Source organism: Labeo rohita, chromosome 2, assembly GCF_022985175.1.
Source record: "Labeo rohita strain BAU-BD-2019 chromosome 2, IGBB_LRoh.1.0, whole genome shotgun sequence".
NCBI classification, from domain to species: domain Eukaryota; kingdom Metazoa; phylum Chordata; class Actinopteri; order Cypriniformes; family Cyprinidae; genus Labeo; species Labeo rohita.
The window spans coordinates 24,197,180-24,225,116 of record NC_066870.1 but is presented as its reverse complement, the minus strand read 5'-3'; the positions used below and the strand labels follow the sequence as shown (position 1 = coordinate 24,225,116).

General features: G+C 35.1%; 1 protein-coding gene across 3 annotated transcripts in view; it reads left to right on the top strand.

The window, feature by feature from the left end:
• The window catches only part of LOC127178088 (dynein light chain Tctex-type 5-B), a 62,791-nt gene that overhangs the window by 26,926 nt on the left and 7,928 nt on the right, over nt 1–27,937 (top strand). The window contains exon 2 of one of the 3 annotated variants that reach the window (XM_051130741.1): nt 10,483–10,595. In XM_051130741.1, the coding sequence (XP_050986698.1) occupies nt 10,572–10,595 (24 nt within the window). In that variant the 5' untranslated portion in view covers nt 10,483–10,571. Of the gene's footprint in view, nt 1–10,482; nt 10,596–22,462; nt 22,483–27,677; nt 27,774–27,937 lie in introns of those variants that run through there. The other 2 variants (XM_051130754.1, XM_051130748.1) reach the window with 2 other exon arrangements.

The window sequence follows — 27,937 nt, the reverse complement described above, 5'->3', positions numbered from 1 at the left end:
TACGCTCCAGCAGCATATCAAAGCAATCAATTACCCTTCCACGCAAACGCTCAAGGACTCTGCATAATTCTGCGTAAGCATTCTGAGTATTTCAGCTTTGAACTGTTGTTCAAACACTGCTGTTTTCACATGCATTATATGCAACTTCATGACCGAATGAATGGATTGAAAAATAATACTTAGAGGATGAATTGAATGGAAGTAATTTAAGCTGTGTTGGAGAGAGCACGGAGGCAAATGAGCGGGCAGGCAACAGGAAGTACACTGAAGGATGTGATGTGTAACCTAATTCCTTACCGTACAGATTGCCACACAGCAAACCGAGAAATGACGCCAAGCATTGATCTTCTGTCGGGTACACTGATGTAATGCTGGCTTAAGGAGATGAGTGTTTTTTTCAGCTTTGTAGTTTCAGTTTATTAGAGAGATCTGATGTGTAATTCAGGGTCAAAAATTAACTTCTCAATAGGGGTCAATATTTGCCTCTTTTGCATGTTAACTTATTTATTTATTTTACATTTGTGGGGGCATTTTTATTATTACCTTATTATTATAAAAGCCATACTATGTTGTCTTTAATGTCAAATACTTAAATTCACCCATTTACTTTAATTAAAATTTTAAACTGTAGTCAGTAACAATAGACTGTTTAAAATTGTAGCCTCTTAATTATACAAGTACTCATAGAGCTGCAGTATTATGATAAAAATCATTATTGTAGATTATTACTCTTTCTTTTGTAATATTGGTTATTAATATCGATATAAAAACAATATAAAAAGTTTTTGTTTGGTTTTGGTTATGTCACATTCTGGCTTCATAGACAAACATGTCTGCCTTTGGCCAAGTCTAGCAAAAGTTGTGCAAAAACTCCCGTTATAATCACTGGAGATAAAAAATTAATTTTTGTATTTACATCATATGTAACCCTGGGCCACAAAACTAGTCATAAGGGTCAATTTTCATAGGACAATATTTAAAAAAACTGGAATCTGAGGGTGCAAAAAAAATCAAATTTAAAGGGGTCATCAGATGCAATGTTGTTTGAACATTAATGTGTGTTGGCAGTGTTTGTACAAATCCACCCTATAATGCTCCCATGATAGTTGATTGACATGAGCGTCTTACCTCAGATCAGCTGTCACAGTCCAACCTCCATTGTTTCGATGCCAGAGCAGGGATGTAAGTTAGACAAGAATATCTCCGATTGAGCGATTGAGGTGTTGTGTTGTTGGATGTAATAATGAACATAGTGGTCGTCATTTACTCCCGACATCTCCCGACATTTGTATGTGAAGGGAATGTGGCTCCCGATCTACATAAATGCGTCTATGTTCGCGCAAATAATTCGTGATCCAGCATCACCTACAGCAGAAGTGAGTATAAGGGTTTTTTTATGAATCTCTGCAATCACCTTTCCTAATAACATGCTAGTTAGCAAGTTTAGTGGCTAAACGTGGCTAAATGCGGCTGAAGTAAACAGGCTCGTCACTCCACAGAGAGAATAGAGGGGCGGGGCGAGCAGAGCTCATTAACATTTAAAGCAGCCTTGACCAGAATGAGATGATTTTTGCAGAGCTCATTTTGACAAGGTAAAAAGGGTGTTTTACACAACCATTGAGAATTTTTAACCAAAGTATATTATAGACTTTTCATTAAGACCCTAAGCAACTCTGATTAGCCAATGCATTCCTAAGTTCAACAGGATCGCGTTTGATTGGTTATAAGTCTCAACGTTAAAGCATTCTGATGCAATGTGAGCGAATCTAAATGTAATTCTGCGAACTGACACTTTTCATTCATTGTCACATTTAATTTTTAATCGACAGTCATAATATGTTGTTTAATTTTTGTCCCTTTGTCTTGAATTTATGGGGCATTTTTGCTAATTTTGGTGTTTTTTTTGCCACAAACCCTGGTGTAACCTTTTTTTTTCCATGCAGTTACAATGGCTGTTTTACCTTTTTTGGTAAAGGGCGTTTGATGTTCTTTGCATGATCACTTTGTAAACACTGGGTTGGTACTTCTGCATGTAGGGTGATTTTGAAGTTGGAGGAGAAAATGAGATGGGAGTTTTTCAACCTACCCTAACTTGTGTATTTTTAACTGGAATACACAAAGGGGGTGAGTAAATTATCTGTAAATTTTTGTTCTGGAAGTGAACTTCTCTTTTAATTCATCAATATATTCTGTGTAGATTTTACAAATCAGAAAATAATAATAATTCCACATTATGTAAAGCTACCCTGCAAAGGACTCTAACGCTCACATGTACCTATGCAACGTGTGCAGGCAGTTACGTAACCGTGAGTGGTTTTGTCAGTTTAATACAATGAATACTTTCAGGTGCCCAAAGGCTGATCATAGTTCAAGCAAACAATAAGCAGGTATTTGCTTCTCCCTGAGAAAACATTCCATGACTGTGGGAGAAAGACAAATCTCTAGGCATTCCTGAAACCCCAAGGCTGTACATCAGCGTCTGTGTCTGATAATAGATGCATGTGATGGTAGACATATCTGACATATAATTGGTTGAGACTTAAGTGCATATTATGATACACTGTCAGACAAAACCAAAAACAAAAATGATAGTTATGTGTAATGATAGATCTGTGTAAGCATTCCTTAGGCAGCGGTTTTCTTAGAATTTCATTGTCTTTTTAATTTAGTTTTTTGTCTTCATGCTGTCATTTTCATATTTATTTTATTTCATTAATTTTTGTATTGATTTTAGTTTGTTTTGCTGTTTTAGGGTTGTCAAAGTTAATGTGCAAAATAGTTTCATTTTAAAATGAGAAAATAGATAGTTATTCCTATCTGATGTCATTTTATGTTTAATGGTGAGTTGTTGTGTGCATTTTTATTTTAGTTTAGTTAGTTTGAAACATAAAGTGTATTTTAGTTTAGTTTCCTGGTAACACTTTACAATAAGGTTCATTAGTTAACTATATTAACATGAACTAAGAATAAACAATACGTCTACATTTATTAATCTTAGTTAATGTTAATTTAAGCATTTACTAATGCGTTATTATAATTACAAGTTGTGTTTGTTAACATTAGTTAATGCACTGTGAACTAATATGAACAATAAATGAACAACTGTATTTTTATTAACTAACATCATCAAAGATGAATAAATAGTGTAATAAATGTATTGTTCATTGTTTGTTCATATTAGTTAATACAGTGTTAACAAATGACACAGTTGACATATCGGTTTCTTTTTCCCCACCCTCCCAAGTTAGTTATTATTATTTTTTATTTCATATTTAGTTTACATGCTATGCTGTATGTGGTAAACCTCACTAATATATTCCATCAGACATGGTGTGACTTTCTGTCACTGATTCCTATCTGGAAAAAGTGTGAAATCAAAACCTCAGCAAAATCTCAAGGGTATTTTTATATCTTCACATTTTTAATTGGCCTCCATATAAAATAAGCTATGACGGTATCGGCAATGGTCCCATCCTTCAACTGTAAATCTTTTATTGCTGTCATCTTGTTGTATGGAAAACTCTATTGATTTTCCTAGATCACCAGGACAGGAAGCCACAGGCTCATTGCAAAGTTGATCTCTTGAATTATAAATGCAAGTATATGTGTACTACACATTTTCCTACCTGTAGTCTGTGTGTGTCTCTTTGTTGGCGAAATAGGCAGAAACCAGGCAATCTCATAGCTGATGATTTATTCAAGTTTTGTTTTTTATTCCCTAGATTATTTTCTGCTCACTTACATAATTATATGCCTTTCTCTCACTTAGTTGTGCTCTGGAGAGGTGCGCATTTGCTGGCAGGCGTGATTCATCATTTGGGCTGCATTGCTTTGCTCACTTAATTTAATGAAGCTCGGGCTACATGCCTTCCTGCCTCAGTGCTTATGAGGCCCATGTGAACCTTCTTCAACATCAGCTGTTCTGACCTATTCAGATGCTTTCCTCTGATTAAAAGCTCACTTTGGTGAGTGTTAGTTTCCGGGAAATGGTGTTTCAGATGTGCTACTAAAAGCTAATGTTTTGTCATATCTGAACTTATGTTCGTAGACTTTATGGTTTTGGTTATTTACAGTACATAGAAACCCAGAGGAGAATTTTATTGCTCATTCTTTGGTTTTCATTGCTTCTCGGTTCTCAGTTATGCTCTCAACTGTAGGTATAAACTTTATTCTTAGGAATAAAAACAGAAATGTGGCAGTTGTTGACATACAGTGAGCTATAAAATTGATGTATATCAGATTATATGTCTATTTTGAATTTTTGAGTCCAAAATCTTTGGGTTTAATTGCAAGTTATAGTATCTTCTGATACTAAATCTGAGCACAGTTTGAGACCTCTTTGAAATCTCTTCTGAAAGTCTAGGAAAAAAGAAATTAAGGTTTTTAAGGAAAACATTCCAGGATGTTTCTCCATATAGTGGACTTCAATGGGAGCCATGGGTTGAAGGTACAAAATGCAGTTTTAATGCAGCTTCAAAGGGTTCTACACGATCCCAGCCTAGGAATAAGGGTCTTATCTCCTGAAATGATTGGTCAATTTCTAAAAAAAAATCACAATTTATATCACAACTGGTTAGTTTTTTGTCTATGTAATCTCATTTTCTCCTCCAACTTCAAAATCGTTCAAGATTGTTGTTTTACCATTTTTTGTAAATGGCGTTTGACTTTCTTTGCATGTTCACTTTGTAAACACTGGATCGGTACTTCCTCCTATGTCATGAATGAACTTTCCAATGTGACTACATAGAGCATGAAGTGAGCTGGTGCAAGACGAGCATTTGTGGTTAAAATGTATAAACAGGTACATCTCAATAAAATAAAATGTCGTGGAAAAGTTTATTTCAGTAATTCAACTCAAATTGTTAAACTCGTGTATTAAATAAATTCAGTGCACACAGACTGAAGTAGTTTAAGTCTTTGGTTCTTTTAATTGTGATGATTTTGGCTCACATTTAACAAAAACCCACCAATTCACTATCTCAGCAAATTAGAATATGGTGACATGCCAATCAGCTAATCAACTCAAAACACCTGCAAAGGTTTCCTGAGCCTTCAAATGATCTCTTAGTTTGGTTCACTAGGCTACACAATCATGGGGAAGACTGCTGATCTGACAGTTGTCCAGAAGACAATCATTGACACCCTTCACAAGGAGGGTAAGCCACAAGATTGCCAAAGGAGCTGGCTGTTCACAGAGTGCTGTATCCAAGCATGGTAACAGAAAATTGAGTGGAAGGAAAAAGTGTGGAAGAAAAAGATGCACAACCAACCGAGAGAACCGCAGCCTTGAGAGGCTTGTCAGGCCTTCTCGATTCAAGAATTTGGTTGAACTTCACAAGGAATGGACTGAGGCTGGGGTCAAGGCATCAAGAGCCACCACACACAGACGTGTCAAGGAATTTGGCTACAGTTGTCGTATTCCTCTTGTTGGCCAGAGGTCCAAAGTCCTCTTTTCAGATGAGAGCAAGTTTTCATTTGGAAACCAAGGTCCTAGAGTCTAGAGGTAGGGTGGAGAAGCTCATAGCCCAAGTTGCTTGAAGTCCAGTGTTAAGTTTCCACAGTCTGTGAAACACGAGTTTCACAATTTGAGTTGAATTACTGAAATAAATGAACTTTTCCACAACATTCTAATTTATTGAGATGAACCTGTGCATTTTTATGTTTTTTAGAAAATGACAAATAGTTTTGCTAGATAAGACCCTTATTACTTGTTTGGGATCACGTAGAGCCCTTTGAAACCACATTGAAGCTGCAGTTTTTATTATCTTCTGGAATGTTTTCCCCAAAAACCTTTTTTTTCAAAAACATTTATTTTTGACTGAAGAGACATGAACGTCTTGGATGACATAGGAGTGAGTAGATTATCAGGATTTTTTTTATTCTGGAACTGAACTAATCCTTTAAGAAAAACAATTGAGATACTGTATTTACGAGACCTTGTTTTTGTTTTTAAGAACAGTCTGTGTAATCAGGTCATTCAGTAGCAAATTAGGGCATTGCAAAACACCAATAACAAGAATAACAGACATGAGATCAGATCCAAGATAATGAAACAGCCGTGTGTTGTCGTCAAGGAGGACGTGAGGGGCCACATGTCACACGTCATTTTGTGTGGTGATGCTGGGAGACTCATATAGACGTGTATTTGTTTCCGGCTCAGATTTAAGTGAGCTCATCCTATGATTACTCTGTGTGGCTGACGTATGGCCAGAGACCAGGGAACCTGGCTGCTGCTGTTGTCAGGGAAACCAAGTTCAACTCCCTGATTTCGAGACATTGTGTACGCAAGCTTTAGGCGTAATAATAAGTGGTGAATAAGTGCTTTAAGTAAAGATCAAGCTTGTGTCATAAGCAGGGACATACAGGCACACATATTCTGACATGTTGTGCCATGGTGCTGATGTGGACAGTGTGGGTTTGAATCATGTCCTGTCCTTTCTCTAGTATCACCAAAATTAAATGTAAAGCATTAAATATTGTTATAATCATTTTATCCAACTGTCCAAATATGAACCCCTCCAGAAGGCCGCAAGTGCGTGCCGGGGGGAAATTTGAAAGAATGTAAAGTGATTTAAAATGAAACAATAGCAATCTACATAGAGTTTTGTAACATACTAGTTTATAATTTATGTACAATTGTGTTGTATGCATATTTTGCATGCATGTTGTTGCTGCTTCTTTACTGGTTGAAGGTCATTATTTTCTGCAAGGCTGTGGATCACTATTTGTTGTAATAATGAACAAAAACATTAAAAAAAATATTAAAAAATGTGAAAATGATAAAAAAAAAATGATTAAAAATTATGTTAGAAAAATGAGATGTCTTTGATACAAACTAGCATGTTAAATTGCAACTAAAAATTGCATTGACAGTAATTAGATTTTTAGCCTTGTATTTTCAGTGCTTGCAATTTTAGGGGCTTAATTCAGATTATTTGTATATTTAACCTGTGAATATTTTAATTCAAAACATTTCACATACATTTTCATAATTAAAGATTCAATAATCCATATTCACCTTCCAGAGTTCACTTCACATTTAAAATTTGGGGTCTGAAATATTTATAAAAAATGTTTGTTAAAAGAAGAATTTTGAAAGTAGAATTTCAATAAAGAAGAATTTAATAAAATCGATAAAATAATTATTTTTTTTCCAAAAAAAAAAAAAAATTTACTAAATGTTTGAATTGTTGTGTACACTATGAAAACCCGTTTCCGCAGAATAAAAAAGTTTATTGCAGCTTTTTCTGAAATTCTAACAAATTTGTATCTCGCAATTCTGACCTTTTCTTGCAATTGTGAGTTTATATTTTGCAGTTCTGACTTTTTTCACACAATGCTGACTTTTTATAAGTATTGTGAAATATAAACTCGTGATTGTAAGTTATATAGTCAGAATTGCATGAAATGAACTCAAAATTCAGAATTTTTTTTCTCAAAATTGCGTGATATAAACTCACAATTGCGAGAAATAAATATTATAAATTTTTTTCGTGCAAATGCGAGTTTGTATCTTGCAATTCTGAATTTTCAGTGCAATTGTGAATTTATATCTCGCAGTTCTGACTTTTTTATAAGAATTGCGAGATATAAACTCGCAATATTAAAAAAATTAAGTCAGAATTGCAAGATATAAATTTACAATTTTGACTTTTTTCACCTCAGGATTGCATTATATAAACTTGCAGTTGCAAGTTATATAGTCAGAGTTGCGTGATATTAATTAAAAATTCAGACTTTTTTTCTAAGAATTGCATCATATAAACTCACGATGGTGAGAATTAAACATTATACTTTTTCTCTCGCAAATGTGAGTTTGTATCTTGACTTTTTTTATGCAATGCTGAATTTTTTCTAAGAATTGTGTGATATAAACTTGCAGTACAATTTTGAAAAAAAGACTGATGTTTCACAATTCTGACTTTATAACCCGCAAGTGGCGGAAACGGGCTTCCAGAGTACTCTGTTAAATAATACAAACTAAATATTTTTCTACATAATCATGTTTATTTATTATGTATAAAGAAAAAAAAACGTGAGTATTCATTTTGTCTGGCTTTAGTAATTAATTTTTTTTTAGTTTTGGAGACATGTTACACTGTCTTGTTTCACAATCACTTTTTTCATTTATTTTACACAGTAAATGATTCTTTACACAAGATGATATAAACACCTCTGTATCGGAAGAAGGAAATCGTCATATCGATGTTTAAAATCCCTGACCATTTCTACTCAAGGCTGTCACTGTTTTTCTCACAAGTTTCAATACCAATGCATCACTTCTCACACTTTTTCAGACTTTCTCATAAAACACCTCTCACTGTATATTTCTCACTCTCTGAATCACTTGTTTAGTGCATACGAAGTTTATGACAAAGCACCACTGCGTGATTCTGCGATCTTCAACCATGAGGTTCAAGTGAACATCAGCTACTGATGAATAAATGCAGTGACTACCTTCAATTGTAAACATCCACCCTTACCATTTATACTCAAGGGTCAAAGTTTAGAATATCCACTACTAGACATCTTGAGCTCATGAGCGCACTTCTTTGCTTTGATGTGTAGTTGGGAGGGCCGGAGCCATTTCGACATGTGGAATCTATATTAAAACCAGTCCAGATTATAGTCGTCCCTCCTGCTGACGCACACAGAGAAACTGGCCTTTATGGTCCTCTATAAGAGGGATGCAGTGTTTAGAAAGGTGTCAGCTGTCTGTGTGAGAAGCTTGCGTGGTGCGCTATTTCACTCGAAGGGTGCTATTAACTGTGCAGCATCTCACACCTCCGTGCTGTAAAGCTAGGAGAGACTGGGCTTAGGAAAACACTCTCAGACACCCATGGTGTCAGCCCTCTCACCCCACTGTTTACATTCCTCTCTCACACAGCATGGGAAATCACCCTGTGTGTCTGACACCAAAACAGCATTACCCTCTGCTCAAAGAGGCTGGTGATTTAGAGCATAATTGCACGGTATTTTCTTTCAGCTACATTATCCGACAGCCTCCTGATTTTGTCCTGTGTTCTTTTTTTTATGTCTGGCATTGTGATTACCACGCATGTGTGCAGTCATTTAGAATGGATGAATAATTACATGAAAAAACATCCATCCAGCCAATTTTATTTTATTTTATTTTATTTGAAAGTTGCAGTTTGCTGCATCTGCACATTTTGTTGGTGTAACTTAATGTATTTAGGTTGATTCAGTAGTGTTAAATAATACTTTTGACATGAATAAAATCCATTTAAAAGTTGCTGTTTCATTCTCTAGATTTTCTATTTATTTTATTTTTTATTTTATTGTATTTTTTTATTGTATTTTTTATTTTATTGTTAAGCTGCAGTTCAGCAAGCTGCATCTGCAAATTAAATGAACTTTTGTTGGTGTAACTTAATGTATTTAGGTTGATTCAATGATGTTAAATAATATTTCTGACATGAATACAACCTATTCAAATGTTACTGTTTAAATTTCTATATTTTCTATTTATTTTAGTTTTTTATTTTATTCCATTTTTATTGTATTTTTTTTTATTGTTTTTTATTTTATTGTTAAGCTGCAGTTCAGCAAGCTGCATCTGTAAATTAAATTAACTTTTGTTGGTGTAACTAAATGTATTTAGGTTGATTCAGTTATGCTAAACAATATTTTTGACATGAATTAAAGCCATTTAAATGTTACTATTTCATTTTCAATATAATATTTTATAATATATTTTTTTTATTTCAGTTCTGTATATATATGTAAGACTATTTTCTTTTCTTTAAATGTAAATACTTTCTATTCATCAATGAATCCTTAAAAAAATTGTAAACAGCTATTTTACCTTAAAGTAAGATTTTAAAATATTACTGTTTACTGTATTTTTTATCAAATAAATTTTGATATATAAAACGTATTTTGAATTATATTAAATATCATTATATATGAGCTGTGACCCATTAATGTAACAATAAACTTTAATCTAACATGTTCTTTAGTATTCATAAAGAATTAGAGCAGTATATAACTGAATCTACTCATTAATCATACCAAAGAAAGTAACATACCAATGACTCACAGTTGTGCTTTTGCTTTGGTGCTAAGATCTCACATCCGGCTCATAAACATATATGGAAAGAGAGTGGGGTGGGGGTGGGGGGAGTGACGGAGTATAAATATGGATCTGCCTGTGGATGACTCATCATATCCTTGATGTGATGATAGGTTTGGAGGTTTCCCATAGCAACAAGCACAGTTCCATACAGGGGTCCCATCTAACTGCGTAGATGGGTTGATCACAACTGATGCCTAATTACGTAAATGGAGTTTTTATTCCATTTTCACAGCCAGTTAACAACAGTAAACAACCCCTAATCAGTAGTTATCAGAGCATGGTGAAGTATATCAAACCATCTGTGTTTAATAGTTACATAAAGCCATTTTTTCCAGTAGAAAGTACTGTTTAGTGCGCACACTAATTATTCTGTCTCTTTTTGGCAGAGAGATCACGAAGCCTCTCAGATGTGAATAACAGAGCGCGCTGATGCACCTGGTGTCTGGACATTCCAGCACACCGACTTTTCCCCTGGATGGAGTTAAATGTGCTCTGGAAAGTAAGTAGCGACATGAACATCACCCCAGGAAACAGATGTGAGGGGGAGAGGCAGAAAAGACAGAGAAAAAGAAAAAAAGAGAAGGGTGGGGGCAGCTGCCTGAGGAGATAATGTGTGACTGGAAATACAATGAGAACGTCTCAGTCTCTTTCCCTTTCTGTCTCTCTCGCTGGGAAGCCCCTCTGCCAGACTGTACCCTGATTAATCACTGCTGTAATGTTGTAAGATTAATACAGAGAGCAGCTTGGTTAGCTTCGGGAAGTAAACACGAAGCAAACACACAGTACACGGTGGGGGGCCAATGCTCCATTTTTCAAGCACTGATTGCTGCACCTGTGCATGCCATCAGCAGGACGATCGATCTTGGCGTGCGAATGCGTCCAAATTCTCGTGCTTTGATGTTGTGTACTGAATTTGATGAAGAGCTTCTTGGCTTTTTATGCAGGAGTACATTGCTAAACAGAAGCAGAAGCAGTTTTCAATCAGAAATGGCTGGTAAATTTCACAGACTAAAAGTGACACTGAATTAGTGTTTTCTTGTGAAACACACTCCCAGTTACCTTCCATGTTGGCGTAGTTCTTTGACCTGTGTGTTTTTTTGACCTATGATACTATTGACCACAAAAATGATTGTTTTTAGTGTTGTTACACATGTCCAGTGTTACCTCAGGAAATTTTCTTGGTATCTATGGCACTTTCTGCTAATTTTTAAGCGATGGCTCCCATGGTTTCACACTTGTTGCACACTTCAGAATCTCAACATGTGCAGCACTTCATCTTTATATTGTTTGCCTACTGGAGACTTCACACACACTTCTCATTTGTCATTTCACATAGTGTGTAGTAGAGCCCTCAGCATACATCCAAAGTGACTTAAAATGATTTTAAATAGACCCCCTATTCACCCCTATGTCATCCAAGATGTTCATGTGCATTTTTGGTAAAAAAGTATATAGGCCTACATTGTTTTTTTTTTTTAGAAAACAACCAATTGTTTCACTAGATAAGGTCCTTATTCCGTAGCTGGGATTGTATACAGCCCGTTTGAAGCTGCATTGAACCTGCAGTTTGGATCTTCAACCCGTTGGCCACCACTGAAGGCCACTATATAGAGAAAAATCCTGGAAAAATCCTCAAAAACCTTAATTTGTTTTCGACTGAAGAAAGAAAGACATGAACGTCTTGGATGACATGGGGGTAAGTAAATTGTCAGGAAATTTTAATTCAGGAGTGAACTAATCTAGCACATAAAATATTAAAATCAAGATACAAAATGATAATTAATTAATTTAATTCTTTGAAAATAATTAAAATAAAAATTAAAATAATTTTTATAATTTTCTATAAAAATTTTAAAAATATATATATTTAAATCGTTACAACAAGAACTATCATTTTTTATTCAAAAACCAAGATCCCCACATTAAAAAACTTGAAAATTGTGACCTCTAGACCAAGGAAAGTCATGGAAATTAATAAAATCCTATGAAGTCATAGCCAATTTTATTATGTTATATCTATATATTTTTATACATATATTTTTTCTAGTTATGTCAAGCTCTAAACAATTTTTAAAGGTAGAAATGTTTATTTTTAAGTAAAGAAAATGAGAACCACTACATTAGGGCTGTGCAACGAAGACTGATTTTTGGAATAGCATATTGCCATGCCATTTGTCGTGATTTAAAGATATGTCCGAAATAGTAAGAGAGGTATATTAGTATAATAGAATTAAATTATTAAAGGGATAGTTCAAAAAAATTAAAAATTGTCATTAATTACTCACCCCAATGTCATTCCAAACCTGTAAGACCTTCGTTCAACATTCACATGTCAAAGACTGACAAGGAAGAGAAGAAATTGTTTAATAAAATTGGTATTTTTGTTTTGTTTTACACATTATTGTAGCTTCATAGCTACAATTGAACCAATGATGTCCTTGCTAACTTTCTGGGCCTTGACCGTGTCATTTGCGTTGCTGTCTATGCAAGGTCAGAAAGGTCAGGTTTCATCAAAAATATCTTAATTTGTGTTCTAAAGATGAACAAAGGTCTTACGTGTTTGGAACGAGGTGAGAGTAAGTAATTAATGGCAGAATTTTCAGTTTTGGGTTAACTATCCCTTTAACTGGAAGTATAAAGGCAATAGGAATCATATTTGCTTCACAGACTCACAATTGTGAAATCTTGCATTACATTTGTGCTTGTTGGGTAATCATCCTAACAAATATGATTCTACAGGCTTCAGGAACATCCCTGTTTGCCAATGTTTTTCCAGAACCAGGATTGATCTAGGCAATTCAAATAACCAGCAATCCATGAAGAATCCATTTCAACCCTGTCGTTTTGTAGCTCATGATAACTTCAGACACAGATTTGGCATGCGCATAGACTGAATCATGAATTATTTTGTTGCTGATGATGATGTTTTGCACAAACGTGATTTATTCACTAATCATTCACATGTCATGTGTCTCATGTGGTTTATTGACTTTGTATTTTGAACAGATAAGATCCTCTTCTATCAGGCGGCAAACCTAAAAGAAACAGTGTCCTCTTAACAGAAATGCAGCTTATTTCACACAGCAGCATTTTTGGCTGTGGTTGGCTGGCTCTGAGATACTCTCTTGAGGGAGTTTGGACTCATTTGAGTCCTTCCCATCAGCAGAGCACTCATGCAATCCCTGAATGAATAAAATCTCAGCTGTGCTCACATATCACAGCACATACCCTGCCTATGTACCAGGCGAGAAAGCACACCGCTCTGCGTAGATTTGAGAAAGACAGTGATTTATATGTATTAAAGGTGTGGTGTGTCTTTTACAAACTTGAGTAACAAACGCAGAGAGAGTCCAGACATATCAGACAAAATATATCTGAGTAATAGCACAGATAAGTCGAATTCCTGCTATATCGTTCCTCCTATGAAACATTCCCTCTCAAGGCATGCCGCCAATTTTTATGTTTTTACAACAGACAGACATCAGGGAGTTTCGCTTGTCACTCCCATAAAAACTAATTTTATCTGTTGGCCGGTTTTAAGAGCTCTTGTATTTCAAAGATAATCCCCTGAAGTAATAACTCTCACCACACATCGCCTGAGAACTTTGGAAATAACCTAAAAACACACTTCCTTGTTGTTGTTCAGTTGACCCTTAGTGGTAGGAATCAGTTTTTGACCTCAGAGCCTCCTCACGCTGGGTTAATCTACTCAAAAAGGTCAACTACAAGGACATCAACAATCCAGACGTACCACCTACCTCCTACTGAAATGAACTAACGCTGCTAGTGTTATTGTGTAGGCATAGACAGTCTCACTCAAACATTAACTCAATAACCTAGTGAGTCTAGACAGCAAACGTATAAAATACTAGGCCTTGGTATTATGCTTTCTTTTATGAATTTTTGTTAGCTTAGCATAAAGCTACCGTCCTAAGAAAAAAAAAAACTAAATGTAATAAGGTCAGGGGACACACACATAAATGTCACGTCAGGGTGTAGTAACACCCCTTGGTAAGTGTGGTGACAGTGCAGTCAGTGGATGGACATTTCCACTGTGTGGGACCAGGGGGTTGTACTGTTGTTTCAGTTTTAGTTTACTGTGGGCTTATATTTGTAATATAAATAGTTTTGCGATTCTTATCAGCTTGATAAAATTACGCAGGGTTTTGTATTTACTCTCATGCAAACGCATGCAAACAAACCCATACTAACATTTATAGCTTTGCATAATGTGGGAGTGGAATTAATAAGGGGAAATATACACATGGAAAACCCATGTAACCTATTTAGTACACTGCGTTTATGGAAATTACATCCATTAATCGGTCATCCACTTTAGTTTGGGTTTCGACAGTAGTCTGTGGTGGTAGTTTTTTAAAAATTAGCAGACAGAGAATATCCCATCATTATCATGCTTTATTCATAAGCAGTCTGGGACAATAGAAAGTGCAATAAATTCCCCAGCTAGTTTCTTGTTCTCTTTTGTTGTTGTTTTTTTTTTTTTTTTTTACTCCTTTCTTTACTCTAGAAAAATGAGCAGCAGATAGTTAAGAGAAGTCTGGTTTATGACTCTGAAGAATAGGGGAGTTTTTGGAGAGACAGGCACGGGGCTGTCCCGGCCTGACAGATGAATGGCAAGCGTCTTGCATTCCACGCTTCTGAGGCGCTTCTTATACAGTTGCAATCATAATTATTCAACCCCCTTGACCTGCAAGACATTTTGCTGCGGAGAACAAAATTTTATGAAAACAATTCAACAAAGGCATCAGTACACTATTGGAGAAAGTTTATTAATACACATTTGAGTAATTCTGAGAATGTAAGTTGATAAATAAAAAAAAAAAAAAAAACATTAAATTGGTTCTAAACGTACATGTTCAAAATTATTCAACCCCCAAAAGTAAAATCTGGAGCAGAATCTTATATTCTTTAAAACCTCCAATAAAGGAGTCATCGGATGCAAAACTCACTTTTACATGTTGTTTGAGCAAAAATGTGTGTTGGGAGTGTGTGTACACAACCACCCTATTATGATAAAAATCCACCCAGTGGTATTTATGTTATCTTTATAAGAAATATCCCCTTTTTCAAATCAGTCGGTGTGACGTCACACAGACAAAGGCCGCTCCCACACAAGACACGAGCGTCTTACTTTAGACCCGCCCTGACTGAGCTGTGAACAGTCCGACCGCCATTGTTTCAACGTCGGTGCAGGGGAAGACAAGAATGTCTCTGATTGAGCGATTGAGATGTTTTATTGTTGGATGTAATAATGATCATAGCAGTTGTCATTTACTCCCGACGTCTGAGCCACTGAAGATGCAGAGGATTAACGTTACTTTTGTTTTTGAAGGAAATGCACCCTGTGATCTACGTAAATGCATCTATGTTCACGTGAATCATTCGTGATGCAGCTTCACCTACAGCAGAAGTGAGTATAAGGGTTTTTTAGGCTTCTTTGCAAATTGCCTTTCTTAATAATGTGCTAGTAAGCAAGTTTCGTGGCTGATGTAAACAGACTGGCTTGTCACCCATAGACTGTAAAAAATATGGACGTAGTGCCTGTGACGTCACCTGTAGGTTTCTGAATAGCATTTGAAACTCTTAGTGGGCGGGAATCGGCTGTCGCCATCTTGGAATCGCGTCACTGCATGTCACTCCTGGGTAATCGAAAATGGGCAAAGAGGCGGGACATGGGTGGAGCTGGTTGCTGAAACCACGCCCGCCTAGACGGTGGTAACAGCAGCGGCAAGCCACCTGTCACTCAAGTGGCCACACCATAAATTATGCAGAACTTTAAGGCTTAATATAAGTTAAACGGACAAATTATAACTCCCCCGCCCCCCTCACAGTTGACATGAAGAGCATAATTAGCTAGACCAAAACCACTTTTTGTACTAGGCTGTAGACATATTTTTTTCTGCTGTAAAGTTGGGCATTTTAACATGGGGTGTCTATGGGAGCCAGTCTCTAGCGGCCAGTCGATGAAAAGCAGTTTAAGTCACTCCCGTGTTGCTTTCAATAGAGAGAGTGGGAGATTGCCGCTTGTCATCACCCCATGGAAGAGAGGGGCGGGGTGAGCAGAGCTCATTAGCATTTAAAGAAACATGCAACAGAATGGCTCGCTCTGAACAGAGCTGATTTTAATAAGGTAAAATGGGTGTTTTTTACACTACCACTGAGAAATTTTAACCAAAGTATGTTATAGACTTCTCATTAATACCTTAAAGAACCATATCAGCTTGTGGAAAATGCGTCCGATAAACCATTTAAAAGCTTCTGTCATCTCGCTACTGTAATCTTGGCTTATTCCTCGCTTGAAAAAGCTTTCAGATCACTGATAATCTTTGGTTTTCATTTTGACACTGCTTAAATCAAATTCAACTAAATATTTCAATATTTTTTTTAAAGATATATTTTTTTTTGCCTTTTATCGAGACAGGACAGATCAGAATTGACAGGAAGTGAAGTGGGAAAGAGGGGGAGGGGCATCGGGAAAAGTCCTTGAGTTGGGATTCGAACACGGGATGACCGGAGCGCAATGGCATTGTATGTCGGCACTGACAAATTCAACTAAATATTTTCAATGAGAATTAAATCTGGAGACTGAACAGGCCACTCAAGAACATTCCAGGACTGATCTCTGAACCAAGCATAAGTAAATTTGGATGTATACTTTAGAATGATTGTCCTGCATAAAGTCCATTGATCATTAGCTTCAGTTTGTCTTGCCAAAATGGCCTGATACTTCAAAGAATCCATGATATCCTTCATACAGTCATGTTTTCCATTTCCTGCTACAGTAAAACAATCCCATAACAGGACTGGCCCACCTCCATGTTTGACAGTGGAGATGGTGTTCTTCTGCTTATAAGCTTAGCCTTTTTTGCTCCAGACATACTGCTGATCCATAGGTCCAAAAAGTTCAAGTTTGGTTCTTCACTCCCTAAAACATTCTTCCAGAACTCCACAGGTTCATCTAAATGAATATTAGCATGTTCAAGTCGGCCTTTTTTGTTCTTTTTGGTCAAGAGTGGTATTCTGCAAGATGCCCCAACATGAAGGCCATACTTGTCTTACGTGTTCTTCTTATACATTGTTTTGAAATGTTTTCCCCCCTTTTGTCGGGTCATCTTGTAAGTCTTTGGCTGTACATTGCAGGTTTTTCTCAGTTGCTCTGATCAAACATTTTATGATATTGTGCTTTTTTTGTTCAACACCCTCAAAGGTTTTCTGGTACAACACACTTTAAACTAAGGAATAAGGCTGCCAGCTGTGTCTCTAGAAACTTTTAATGTCTTGAAAATCTATATGTAGCCTTAAACTTTCTGATATTATAAAACTATTTCTTCTCTATTGCTTTTCTGAGAGCTCTGTTGACTTTGCCATATTTGCTAATCAACTTCAGCACATGCATGGGCTAACTGTATGTGTAACACCCCAAGCTAATTCTATTTTTAATAGAGTTTCTAAAGTCTTAATTGTGTTTTAGGACAATTTTGTTCCCACACCATAAAATTAAGTGACTTAAAACAGCAATGTTGAATAGGGGTTGAATCACTGTGACATAGCTGTTTTATTAAAAAATCCTATAACTCAAAAACATTACATTATATATTGACATTATCACTTTTAAAATGCCATTAAACTGTTGTAAATGCAATTTTTATAAAGTGCTGGATCTTCAGAAAAGCTTGTATTTGTAAAGTACTGCAGTCTCTGGGGGGTTGAATAATTTTGATTGAAATTGTAAACTGTACATCAAATGTAAACGTATGTACCAGTATCAGAAAAAGACAATTCTATTTCATATATTTACATTACCAATGTAATCAATATTCTATTTGTTAAAGCCAAGTATGAATCTTATTGAGTTAGTGTTTTTAAGCATTTTACATTTATTAAAATAGTTCACACACAATATATTTTGTGTGTGAACTTATGTTCAGCTATTCTTTTTAATAATGAACTTTTAGAGTTTTTTTTTTTTTTTGGATCATCAGTCCTCAAAGCTCTGTAAATATTGGTTGCTGACACTAAGATTTACTTTAGATTTTACCAAGCGGATTACTCTTTGAAATCTGCCACAGGTCATGTTGTCATGCCATTTTATGTCTTATTTTGGTGTAACAACGTGGTTATATCTAAGTATGACTTTTTCAAATTGGTCCTTGCATTAACACCTTTGTATTGTTCATTTATCGCATGAACCAGCCACAGCGAAAACATTACCAGTCATATCCAATCATGTCACTTTTGGATGATGTTTCTTTAGAAAAACAAATGATTTAATACTGGTTTACTGTAATCTTCACTATCTTTAGGTTTACTGTAGTCTTCACATTCTTTATACTCACAATTGTCTTCATCATCTTTGTCTCTATTATTATTGTTATTGTTAGGAAAGGCCCATTTTGGGTTTTCCTCTGACTGAGTGAAGCACTTGTTCTTCGCCCACCTTCGTCTCACCTCCCTCGGTGTCTTTCTGTTTCAGCTTCTGCGTGAAGCGCGTGATGCTCTCGTCTCCCTCGATTACACTGTCGTCAGCGCTGCACACCTTCAAAACTCTAACCTCCTACTGCTCTGAATGTCACCTCTGAAAAACCCTGTCAACTAATCAAGCATAAACACCCACATGTTTCTGTGAAAGAAAAGTTCAGAACTGAACAACTCAGAGTTGACTGACAGCATATAGCTAATAACAGTAACATGTCTCATTTAGAACTGAGCCAACGGCTTTCAGCATGAGGTAGAGAAGCTGAGATGATTTTGAGATGAAACACCTTAAGAATGGGTTGAATTTCTTCAGAATTTTGAGTTCAAATTGATATCCAGATTAAGATATTTTCTAATTAAACAGATGAAAATGAGATCATAATTTGTAAGATTTCATAGAGGTCAGAAGATTGAGTCTGGTCTCTTAAGATAAGATATATGTATATATGTATACATTATATATTATATACAGTTGTGCTTCTCTGAATTAGAGATATAGAGTCTGAATTCTGAGATATAAAGTCAGAATGAAGAGTTATAAGTTGAAATTGTGTATTAAAAACTTACAATTCTGAGAAGTCAGAATTACGATATTAACTCAACATTTGGACTTCTTTTCTCAGAGTTGCATGATCTAAACACAATTGCAAATGATAAAGTCTGAATTGTGAGATATAAACTTGCAGTTTTGAGAAATAAAGTCAGAATTGCGAGATATAAACTCAGAACTGTGTGAAATAAAGTAACAGTTCTAAGAAATTGCGAGAAAAAAAGAATTACGAGATATAAACTCGCAATTGCGAGTTATAAAGTCAGAATTGCAAGAACTAAACTCGCAATTCTGTGGAATAAAGTCACAGTTCTGAGAAATAAAGTCAGAATTGTAATATATAAACTCTAAATTCTGACTTTTTTTCTCAGAATTGTGAGATATAAACTTGCAAATGTGAGAAAAAAAGAACTGCGAGATATAAACTCGCAATTGCGAGTTATATAGTCTGTGAAATAAAGTCACAGTTCTGAAAAATAAAGTCAGAATTGTGATATATAAACTCTAAATTCTGACTTTTTTCGTAAGGATTGTGAGATATAAACTTGCAATTTTGAGAAAAAAATAATTGCGAGATAAAAAGCTTCCATTTGCGAGTCAAAGTCAGAATTGCGACAACTAAACTAAAAAATAAAGTCAGAGTTGTGATATATAAACCTGCAATTTTGTGAAATTAAGTCGCAATTCTGAGAAATTGTGATATATAAACTCTAAATTCTGACTTTTTTCGCAGAATTGTGAGATAAACTCGCAGTTGCGAGTTATAAAGTCAGAATTGAGAGTTTTATTTCAAAATGATGTAATATAAAGTCGCAATTCTGAAAAATAAAGTAAGATTTCTGAGAAATAAAGTCAGAATTATGAGAAATAAAGTAAGAATTTATTTAGATAATTTATAATAATAATTTTGAGAACAAATAATTTTGAGAACAAAAAGTGAGAATTGCAAGATATAAACTCAAAATTGCAAGAAAAAAATGTCTGAATTGTGAGATAAAAAGTTTTCATAGAAGGTTTCCATAGAAATCAGATTATTTAACTTTTTTTTTTTTTTTTTGAGTTATCTGTTCTAGAAGTAATTGGAAAACTATTATTATCTTGAACGTCACTGCTTCTGATTAGAAAAAAATATTTGTTATTATTCACACAAATTCAATATGATTATCCTGGCTTTGGGTCACCTAAAAAGATATCCTGCATTTTACTGATAAAATATGTATGCCAGACAAAAACTTTGTACTTTAACTTTGAGGGAAAGTACAACGTGGTGTCTAACAGAAGTAAATCTCTTTGTCTAAACACGTAGGAGATACATAAATCCACTGATGTGTTTATACTTAGACTTCAAGCCTTTGGCTTCAGTGCTGCTGTGAGGTGCATCTGGGATCCAGGCTGCCATAATAATCAGCAGGGAATGTTGTGGGAATTCCCCCTATCTGTTACTTTGGAATGTCTTATTAGTCTGGCATAATATTCGGGCCTGTAAAAAGAAAAAGAGAAAGTTCAAAGAAACAGAAAATGAGAATGAAAAAGCTTTTAAGTCAAAGGACAGATGTTGTACTTTAGTCTGAAATCTTTCAAAGCTGTATATTTGTCCTCTTTCATTTATGTTAATCCAACTCTGGTTTTGGATTGTTTGCACAGTACAAGGACAAGGCAAAATGTTCATTTTTAAAAAGCGTTTTTGTATATTAATTCCATTTCTATTTCACAATGATACATTTCCAGTCCAGATGGTGAATGAGCAGGGAGAGCGGGTCATACTGACCATAAGTTATTAATAATTCACAGTTTAAGCAAAGATCAGCCATCCATGTGTCATATTACATGTTATTATTAATGGGTGGACTGTGTCAGCTATCTGCATATGAGAAATCAGTTTTCCCTTTTTCCATCTAAATATATTTATGTTGCCCTAAATATATTTTAAAAAGTACATTTTGCATTGACCAAAAATGTGTTTTAAGATTGGAAATGTATTGTATTGCCCCTTGAGGTACATTTTTGAGTACATTTAGGTATTTAAAGGGAATAGTTTACAGTATGTTTATCTTATATATTGGCCAGGAATGGAAACTAATCAAGTAAATTAACACCAGATATAATATGACATTCAGTTTACAAAATCAGATGAAAACTTTGGCAGCAACACACAACAAGTAATAAGAGGTGTCCATATCCTTGGCTGTTGTAGAGACATCCTGCCTGCAATATTGATCCTATTAGTTAATGTTTTTGTCGAATTGGCCTGCTGCTGACACATCACATCTTGAAAGTCGAAGCAGAACTATGCAGTAAGACAAATCGGTCTTCAGGCTGATAGTATTGACCCAAAAACTGAGAAAACAGTGTTAAAAGTCAAAACAACAGTCTGCCTTACCACAGTGTGACTTTCATCACATGTGCAATAAAGAATAAGCAGACTGAAAAGGAAGTCGCCATTCCACCCTTAACCAGTTTCGCATGAATCAGTTCATTCACACTTTGTTGTAAATGTTTCTGTTTTAATGACAGACCCCTTTCACAAACGAATACACCCTCATTATTTTTGTGCTGAGGCAAACTAGGGGGCTTTCCCTGAAAATACTTCTACACACAAAGCTTTGCTTATCTGGCCCTGCCCTGGGCCTGTACCGGTGTCCAGAGGAAGTCCACAACAGTCTCCCACCATCCGCCACCCATACAATCCCCGCTTTTGTCAGGAAACACTGAACAAGCCAGCGGACAAGGCCTTGTTTGGTCTTCAGAGTGTTGCCATGTGGTGGGACTGAGGAAGTTGCTAATTCAAACCAGTCGCTAAACATAAGCAATCGCTCTTTCAATAGGTTTGACCACTTCCTCTTTGTGTAGATTACCATGAGGTTTTCTTTAAAGACCATATAAAATCCCAAATGGAGTTTTGTGGCATTTTAATCACTTCTGTTAACTCTAAAAGTCATCAATACCAGTGGTTTGGGACAGGGTTCACAACAAGGCCTCAAAATGGGGCCTAAATAAGTCTTCGAATTATTTAAATTAGTTATATAACATAATCTTCATCAAAATGCTAAAAAGACTGATAATTGAGTTTCAGTTTTGTAACAAGTACCAGAAGTACACATTTTAGTCATCTTGGACAAAATGAGCCCTTGGAAGCAAAAAAGATTGAGAACCACTGATCTATGCGCTCAGAAAATCTGACAAACTCAATCTTTATGAGATATCTGTATTTGATATATGTGTTTTTGTCTTATAGGAAAACAGACCAAAAGTTTTGATGACTCATCAGATGACTCTGATTTGCTCTAATCAAATGCTCTCTAGTTTGAGAATGCCCCGCCCCCTGACACAACCTGCAATAGTAAGTAGCAAATAATAGTTAAAAGGATAGTTTAAAAGGATGGTTCACCCAAAAATGAAAATCCTGTCATTAATTACTCACCCTCATGTTGTTCCAATCCTGTAAGGCCTTTGTTCATCTTCGGAAGAAGAAATTGTTGAAAGAAAGTCTTTGCACACAAAAAGTATTCTCGTAGCTTCATAAAATTAAGTTTGAATCACAGTCACATGGACTATTTTAATGATGTTCTTACTACCTTTCTGGGCCTTGAACATGGTAGTTGCGTTGCTGTCTATTGCATGGTTAGAAAGCTTAATTTGTGTTCTGAAGATGAACAAAGGTCTTACAGGTTTGGAACAACATGAGGGTGAGTAATTAATGACTGAATTTTTATTTTTTTTGGTGAACTATCCCTTTTCCAGAAAAATTATGAATTATTCACCCTCATGTTATTTCAAACCTATATGACTTTCTTCTGTAGAGTCAAAATAACTTTGGACCCCATTGACTTTCATTGTATGGACTAGTGTTAATTTTTTGATTAATAATTTTCATCATTTTCGTCAACAATTTTTCACAGCTGAAAAATGAGGGGATAACGAAACAAAAACTAGGATGCAAATCTATTGACATTTTCGTCAACGAATAAAAACGAGACGAAAATGTTAGGGAGGGATGATTTGGGAAGAGATTCATTCAGAACGAATCTGCTGCGTGGTCACGAGGTTACATGCGTACATTTGAACTCATAAACTCTCATAAAACGTTCAAAAATGTCAATATATGGATAAATTCACATGAGCAGAGAAATATCAACCTTAATATCAAACCTTTACAATGAGTTTGGTCATTTTAGAGAAATGCTTAATAAATGCATTATGCTGTCTAGGGCTGTCAAACGATTAATCCCAATCAATTGCATATAAAATAAAAGTTTGAGTTTGCCTAATATATGTGTGTGTACTATGTGTAATTATTATGTACTGTATATATACATACAAACACATACATGTATATATTTAAGAAATATTTACAAGCATGTGTATTTATTATAATTTTTACATCATTTATATATAAATAAAATATTTTGTTTAAATATATACATTAATTTGTGTGTATTTATATATACATAATAATTACACACAGTACATACACATATATTACACAAACTCAAACTGTTATTTTATATGCGATTAATTGCGATTAATCGCGATTAATCGTTTGACAGCGCTAAAATAAACCCATTCAATTTTAGCCTAAATTTTTATGATATTTAGTCGACTAACACTAGAATAAAACTAAAGCAGTTCAGATGTCTAAATTGTAACTAAAACTAAATGGCATTTTAGTCAGAAGACTGTGACTAAGACTAAATCAAAATTTGCTGTCAAAATGAACACTGGTATGGACAAAAATAGAAGCTTGAAAGTCATACAGGTTTGGAACAACATGAGGACCGAATTTAAATTTTTTTGGTGACCTGCCCCTTTAATTATTTTGACGAAACTAAAGTCTAAAAATAAGGGATGACCGTTTCATTCACGTTTGTTTGTATAAGGGTCTCTCAGCTTATTTACACTAGAGCATCTAAGTAATATGACCTGGCCAACAGTGTCACAGTTTGTGTTACTCAGCAGTGACTCTCAGCTCAGCCCACCAGCTGAACAGCAGGGTGCTATGAGTTTGTATTAAGGAAATGGAGGAAGCTGTCAAAAGGAAACGAAACTCCCGTCAGACTCCATTTTGTTGTGGTTCCCGAATGTGATTCACTGGTTCTAAGACTGCCTCTGGAAATACTGGCAAGTGGGTGACGGCGGATTGCTCAGTCAGAGTGAGAAACGCACCCCAGCTTTTTACTGTTACTTTGTACTCACGCAGGCTTACTCAAAACATCAAACAACTGCAACGTCAGGATATGAGAGCTGTGGGATATTTATGAGACAAAGTCTTATGTTTAGGTTAAAAAGCAGGCGTTTCATTTCTTACTTTCACCACAGTTAACAAGTTAGGAAAGAGTTTGATTAACAATTAGACTACATTTGGATACACTTAGTCAGATTTTATTTTATTTTTATTTTTTCATATTTTAAATATTTTTGAAAAATGTCTCAAATGCTCATCAGGCTTTTATGTATTTGATCAGAAATACAATAAACTCTTTTATATTTAATTTATTTTACGTTTTTTTTTTTAATTTCTGTAAAGGCAAAGCTGAATTTTCAGCATCACTACTTTACTCTTCAATGTCACATGATTATTATTTTAATAGATTTTAAGTTTTTATTTATTCCGGTATTTTAGTATCATTACTCCAGTCTTCATTGTCAGATGATCCTTTAGAAGTAATTATAATATGCTGATTTGGTGCTCAAGAAACTATTTGGTGAAAATAGTTGTACTGCTTAATTTTTTTCTGAATTCTTTCATGAATAGAATGTTCAAAAGAGCATTTGTTTGAAATAGAAATCTTTTTTTAATAATAAAAGTCTTTACTGTCACTTTTGAAAACAATGAAATCTACTAAACCTTATATCTCTGTGTCGTGTCATCTGCGTGCCATACGACGCACACCCACATGTTTTGTGTGTGAAACATTGTGCATTTATTTGTGATTCAGAAAAGAAGTTAATCTGACACCGTGATTAAAGTCAATGAAAAATGCATCAGTGTAGATCTCGATGAATAATGCAGAGAAACAGAATACTTTGATATGATAATAGGTCAAAATATCAATTCAGGTCTGAATACGCATCTTTTTTTTAAAGTATGCGATCAATGTCTTTAAAAGGCTTTCTTATATTTTTACAGTCTCATATTTTGTAGTGCATATTCATGTCATTCCAAACATACACTACCAGTGAAAAGTTTTTGAACAGTAAGATTTTTAATGTTTTATAAAGAAGTCTCTTCTGCTCACCAAGCCTGCATTTATTAATCCAAAAACTGTAAAAATGTCAAAATATTTTTACTATTTAAAATAACTGTTTTCTGTTTTTATCATCATTACTCCAGTCACATGGTTCTTCAGAAATCATTCTGATATTCTGATTTGCTGCTTATAAACATTTACTATTATTATTATTATGTTAAAAACAGCTGAGTAGAATTTTTTCAGTTTTCTTTGATTAATAGGAAGTTCAGAAGAACAGCATTTATCTGAAATAGAAATCTTTTGTAACATTAGAAATGTCTTTATCATCACCTTTGATCAATTTAATGCATCCATGCTAAATAAATTATACTGACTGGTATACCGTATAATAAAAAAGCTTTTTATTTCAGATAAATGCTGATCTTTGGATCTTTCTATTCATCAAAGAATCTAATACTAAACTGTTTTAAGTATTGATAATAATAATAAAAATAATAAATGTTTCTTGAACATCAAATCAGCATATTAGAATGATTTCTGAAGGATTATGTAACAGTGAAGACTGGAGTAATGATGCTGAAAATGTAGCTTTGATCACAGAAATGAATTCCATTTTAAAATATACTGAAATAGACAACAGTTATTTTAAATAGTAAAAATATTTCAAAATTGTACTGTTATTGCTGTACTTTGGATCAAATAAATGCAGGCTTGGTGAGCAGAAGACAGTAAAAATCTTACTGTTCAAAAACTTTTGACTGGTGGTGTATGATATTCTTTCTTCCGTGGAACAAAAATTTTGACCTTTTATTTTAATGAGATAATGTCACTCACTGACAGTTTAAAGGGACTATTAAGTTTCAAAAGTGAACGATTTATAATTCAGAAAGAATGATTTGTTCGAGTTCATTCTTTGTGTCCTGACAAGAAAAGGTCTCTGTTATCTCAGCTCCAGATTGAGTACAGGCTGATCAAGTGCTCCTCTAAATGTTTCAGATGGGTGACATCATTAGACCTGAAGTACATAGTATTTAAATTGTGTAACACTAGAGCCCTCAGGCTTGAGTACAGATAAAAAAAAGTTAACCTTGGTGCTGTATTTCGTACTGTTGTGTGCTACTAACTCCTTCTGCATCAAAATCACATATTGAACTAGATCAGGTTGATCCTTTACGTCAGTCTATTTCAACTGACAAAAAAACCCCACTTTTAACAGTTTTAGCTTTTCAGTAAACAATCACAGCGTTGCTTGAAAGTTAGTACTCCAAAATGTCTTTCAACAGCTCTGTTCCAACCCTAACTACTGCATAGCAACATCTAGCAACCACCCAAAACATGATTATAAATCTCCAGTTAGCATTTCGCGGCAAACCTTACTTTTTCATCAGAAAGTAAAAGTTTCGGTTCTGCACTGCAGCTATCTACTGATTTATGGAAAACCGAGAGTTCTTCGTCTATATGAAAACACCATTTATGGTTTTCCCCTCTCAAAGGTCTTGCCTTTTCAACTGCCTCCACTGTTTGTGTTTTTGTCTTGACAGCACTTTTTTAAACTCCACTAGTTTATTGATACATCTCCAGGCATGTCCAGACATGCTGGAACTTGTTGACCTTTCTGCATCTGTCATTTATTTCCAACTTCCTCACAAATGTCCTTATGTTTCGCATGACTAAAAACAATACAGAGAAGGGAAGAGTTTGAGGTGGAAACTTTATCATCATTATAAACATCAAATGTTCCATTAGATATAAAGCATTTGTCAGTGATGTTCTGTCATATGGATTATCAAGTTGTTCTTTTTTCAGATTGCCCCGATATTGCTAAGACTGGTTTAGTGAGTCAGAGGTTCAACACAGAGGTGCGTTTCATGAGCTGCTTGTGTTTGGACGTGACTGCAGTGCTCCTTTTCCTCTTGATTGCAGTGGAAACAGATGGCTCTGCCTGATACCGCCCACTGGCAACCAGAGATCAGCACCTTTTCTCTTTCAAGTACGAGAGATTAGTGTGACACACTAATGCCCTTTGCGATGAACCTCTAAAGCACCGTTTGAAATACAAAAATGACCAAAACATGTGTCCAAAAAAATTATATTTTACTTGATTACCCTTGACTGCACTGGATGTCAGCCATAATTGTTGATAAGCCAATCAGGCTGCTGTGGAAGGCCAAAATAAAAGGCTTTCCATGACTACAAGCAAGTTCGTGGCAGATATCCAGGTTGTTCAATGCCCTGTGTGAATGATTGCCTGGCTTGCGGGGCATTGTTTAGTGTGTCTGCCCATGTAGCCCATTTTGACAATAATTTACAGGGCCGCTCTTTACTTAGAGATGCACTCGCAACAGTGAGCGTGGACCACTTAGTGACAACATTAGAAGAGAGTTGAGAAGAGCCTCACTGGAATACAACAATATTCAGATTTAATTTAGCTCCTAAACGGGTAAGGAAATTTGGGGTAACCTGTCATCATGGCGATACCAAATACTATGTACTAAATACATTTTTGGTGATTTTTTAAAATGGTTTTGGAAGTCATATTAACACTCATGGCTTGTTGAGGTCTTAGAGATCTCAATGATGTAAGGGTAAAAATAATATTAATAA